The sequence below is a fragment of the Phragmites australis genome, chromosome 21, assembly GCF_958298935.1.
Source record: "Phragmites australis chromosome 21, lpPhrAust1.1, whole genome shotgun sequence".
Classification (NCBI taxonomy): Eukaryota; Viridiplantae; Streptophyta; class Magnoliopsida; order Poales; family Poaceae; genus Phragmites; species Phragmites australis.
This window is the reverse complement of record NC_084941.1, coordinates 20,162,759-20,166,800: the sequence shown is the minus strand read 5'-3', so window position 1 is coordinate 20,166,800 and position 4,042 is coordinate 20,162,759. Positions and strand designations below refer to the sequence as shown.

The window sequence follows — 4,042 nt, the reverse complement described above, 5'->3', positions numbered from 1 at the left end:
GATGTCAAAGGGTAGTAATATATTTACAAATAAAGGGAGTAATGATTCAATAGAAAGAACAGGATCTCCCTGCACCTGCAAACCAGCTATAGTGACGCTTTTGGATACACCTGCAGAGATTGACAACGAAAACACTCTTTCTCTAAGCTGACAAATTCCTCTGACGGTACGGTTGGAAGCTGGCAGGTAAAGGTTTGTCAAGCCAACTCACCTACGACGCAAGAATGAAGGACGCAACTTGAAAAACTGTGAATCAAATAAAATAGCCGCCACATACCTAACAAGACCATCACAATTAATTCAATCCTATGCCTTGAAGATCGGCCCACCCTACAAACAGTCTCCTTCATGGATTTACAGGTTTCACTTCAAAAACCATTATAACATACCATTGAAGAAAAAGAAATTTACACACATTCACATTACATGATTATAAACAAACACACAAAAAAACATTATATTGTGTTCTTTTATCATACACTTCTCGTGCAGTACGTCGGCCTGCAACTAAACGACTTAATTTGGCCACAAAGAAGAATATGATCAGGTGTACGCTTTCGGCGGGTACGTCTCCACGCTGTCCACCCACGGGTTGCACCCGCCGCGGCTGCCGGTGCCGTCGGGGCGCACGGGCGGCACGTCGCGGAGCGCGCGCCAGACAGCGCTGTTGCACTTGAACCCAGAGCCGAAGCCAATCTGCCACACGCGGTGGCCGCGGCGGACGCGCCCCTTGGCCTCCGCGTAAGCGAGCTCGTACCAGAGCGAGCTGCTACTGGTGTTGCCGAACCGATGCAGCGTGCACCTGCTCGGCTCCATGTCGGCGTCCCCGAGGCCCAGGCTGCGCTGCACCTCCTCCAGGACGGCGCGCCCACCGGCGTGCACGCAGAAGTGCTCGAACGCGCGCCGGAAGTCCGGGATGTACGGACGGACGCCACGGCCACCGAACACGCGGCGTAGCACGAGGGACATGAGGAACTTGAGCTGCTCCGTGAGCGGGAGCACGAGCGGGCCGAGTGTGGTGATGTTCGTCTTGAGCGCGTCGCCGGCGACGGCCATGATCTCCCGCGCCAGCGACACGCCTACCTTGCCGCGGTCATCCTCGCGCTGGTACACGCAGCCGAAGCACTCGTCGGCGGCCCCCTTGTGCGTGCGCACCGTGTGCAGCAGCCGGTACTTGGCTCGCGCGGCGTCCGCGCGGCTGTTGGACAGCAGCGCTGCGGCGCCGCCCATGCGGAAGATACAGTTGGACAGCAGCATGGACCGGTCGTTGCCGAAGTACCAGTTGAGCGTGATGTTCTCGGTGCTGACCACGACGGCGTAGCACCCGGGGTTTGCCTGGAGCATGTCCCTGGCCAGGTCAACGGCGATGAGCCCCGCGCTGCAGCCCATGCCGCCGAGGTTGAACGACTTGACGTCCTCCCGCATCCTGTAGCGGTGCACGACCATAGACGCCAGCGATGGCGTCGGGTTGAAGAGGCTGCAGTTGACGATGAGCACGCGCACGTCGCGGCGCGGGTCGATTCCCGTGGCCGCGAAGAGCGAGTCGAGGCAGCCGAACATGACGGCCTCGGCCTCCGCGCGAGCCTCCGCCATAGACAGCCGCGGCGGTCGCGCCTGGATGCCCGGCGGGAGGTACGTCCGGTCGCCAAGCCCCGAGCGCTTGGTGATCTTGGTCTGGAAGTCGAGCGCCTCCGTGTTGAAGAAGCCCGTGCTATGGGTCATGTCCAGGAATCCGTCCTTGGAGATGGCGTGTTCGTCGTCGGGCTTGTAGCACGCGAAGTCCACGAGGTACACCGGCCGCGGCCGCTTGAGGAAGTACACCGTGAGGAGCAGCACCGCCGTGCCGAGCCATGCGACGCATGTGAGCAGGTCGAGCGAGTACAGCCTGTCCACGCCGACGCCGCTGAGGTCGAGCCGCGAGAACGACCAGGCTGCCGCGGCGAGCAGTGTCGGCGCAAGCACGAGCGGGACCCAGGACGAGGGCGTGGGGAGGCCGCCGGAGCGCAGGCCGAGCCGGACGTACTTGAGGTTAACGTTCCGTGCGAAGTCCGGTAGCCGGCGCCGGATCTTGATCACGAAGCTGCTTGGCTCCGCGGCGGCCTCGGCGAAGGCCAGCTCGGCCGTGAGGCGCTCGCGCTCCATGACCGCTGCAGCCTCCATGGAGTCTCCGATCGGGTCGCGTCGGGTTGGACGAGCTCGAGTTCTTTGCGTGCGCCTGACTTTGTTGAGATTTGTTGGAGTTGGGTAGAAAATGGATAAGCAGGGCAAGTCAATTTATAGGCGTTTTCATTGGGAAGAAAATGATAGTAGCGCCTGCCGCGAAAGTAACTAACTTCGAGTTGAAGCTTGGGAGAGTAAGAGCTGCCATTTTAGCGGTCAAATTTTAGGTATATGATGGAAATTACCTAAGAAAACGTCGAATTTTGTCATACTTCTCGAATTGCAGAGCAGTTTTGTTTGTGCTATTGGCCACCTCTGGTAAGCAAGGTTCCATTTACCGACCGGAGCTCGGTTACCGAGCTCCGGCGGTAACCGAAAATGCGCGATAACCGCGGTTACCGGTCAAAAATTCAAAAAAATTCGGAGAAAATTCATTCGGCAAATTTTAAATTTTTGCGAAAAAAATCATGTTTTTGCCTTCTCGGTAACCGAGCAGTTTGGGTCGGTTACCGAGCGGTTTGGATCGGTTACCGAGCGATTTTCTCACATTTTTGATTCAGTCGGTTACCGAGCGGTTTGGGTCGTTAACCGCTCGGTTTTCTCGATTTATCGAGCGGTTTTATCGAATTTCAGCGCAGTTCAAAAAAAACCTAAAAAATGGTTCAATCTTGTAAAATCAATAACTAATTCATCCGAGCTTCAAATCAAGTGAAATAAATTTTGTTGGCTTCCTTGTAACATGATCTACATGATAAAAGTATTTATACTCATAAAAAAGTTCAAAATTTTCTGTGAGAAATTTTATTTGTTAAACCAAGGTAAATGCATAGTTTACTCTTTGCTAATCCAAAAATCATGAAACTAATTTTGTTAGTCTTCTTACATGATCCTATATCTTTTAAAAATATATAAACTCATGAATTAGTTATTGTAACATGCATGCTTGTGTAAATGTGTTGCGACTAGATTAATTCATAACTGACCCATCACACCTTAAAAATTAGTGAAACCACTTTCATTAGCTTATTTATATTATAATTTACGTCGAAAAAATAATAGTAGACATAAAAAAATTAATTACAGTGATGTTTCTTAACATATTCATTTTATGCTTGTGAACTTTGTAAAAATCATAGAGAATTTAATAAAACTCTAAATAAAGTGAAATAAAATTTAAAGATTCTCTTAAAATACATTTTATACAAAAAAAATATGTGTTTGCATGTTACACTTTTCCTTAACGTGAGTTAATAATTGAGCTGCGCGCTTCAATTTTTTTCATTTTTTTTCAAACTTTCTCCCTATAGAATATGATGCAAACGACATTATTTTTGAAATTTTTTTCACAGAAGTTCTTAGAATTATGTCTAGTTTTTTTAAAGAGTTTTTGAATGTTTTTAATTTTTTTTTTCGAATTTTTTGAATTCAAATTTCGGTTACCGAGCGGTTTTTGAAACCGGACCGGACCGGGAAGGTCGGTAACCGTGATTTTTGAGCGGTTACCGATGGTTTTTTGAACCCTGCTGGTAAGACTTTGTACCGGTAAGTTTGGGCAAATTTTTTAATCAAAATTTTAATTGTTTTCAAATTTTGTTCAAATTTCATCAAAATTCGAATTACTGTCAGATAATAAGCTGATTATCGGTCGTATTGGCCCACTCTGGTTGAAAATGTAACTAGTTAGATTAACACTACTCGAGTAGGAACACGAGTCATCTGCTGTAGCACTTGAATATTTGGTGAAAACCTAAGGATCTTGATCTATTTCCATGCCGTGGAGGATACCGAGTAACATGCTCTAGTGGAAATTGTGGAGATGATTATATCACTTATATGTTTATATACTTTGGTGAGGATTTATAGTTGATTACTTGTAGTATAT

General features: G+C 48.7%; 1 protein-coding gene across 1 annotated transcript; it reads right to left on the bottom strand.

Annotated features, from left to right (window-relative positions):
• Positions 1-238: 238 nt before the first annotated feature.
• LOC133903815 (3-ketoacyl-CoA synthase 1-like) lies at positions 239-2,262 on the bottom strand. Its single transcript, XM_062345277.1, has one exon. It carries the CDS (start codon positions 2,158-2,160, stop codon positions 544-546), a length of 1,617 nt encoding a protein of 538 aa, XP_062201261.1. The 5' UTR covers positions 2,161-2,262; the 3' UTR covers positions 239-543.
• Between the last annotated feature and the right edge of the window lie 1,780 nt (positions 2,263-4,042).

What these genes read in the sequence shown, in the direction of transcription:
- LOC133903815 (XM_062345277.1), bottom strand. Translation starts at nt 2,160, where the DNA reads ATGGAGGCTGCAGCGGTCATGGAGCGCGAGCGCCTCACGGCCGAGCTG.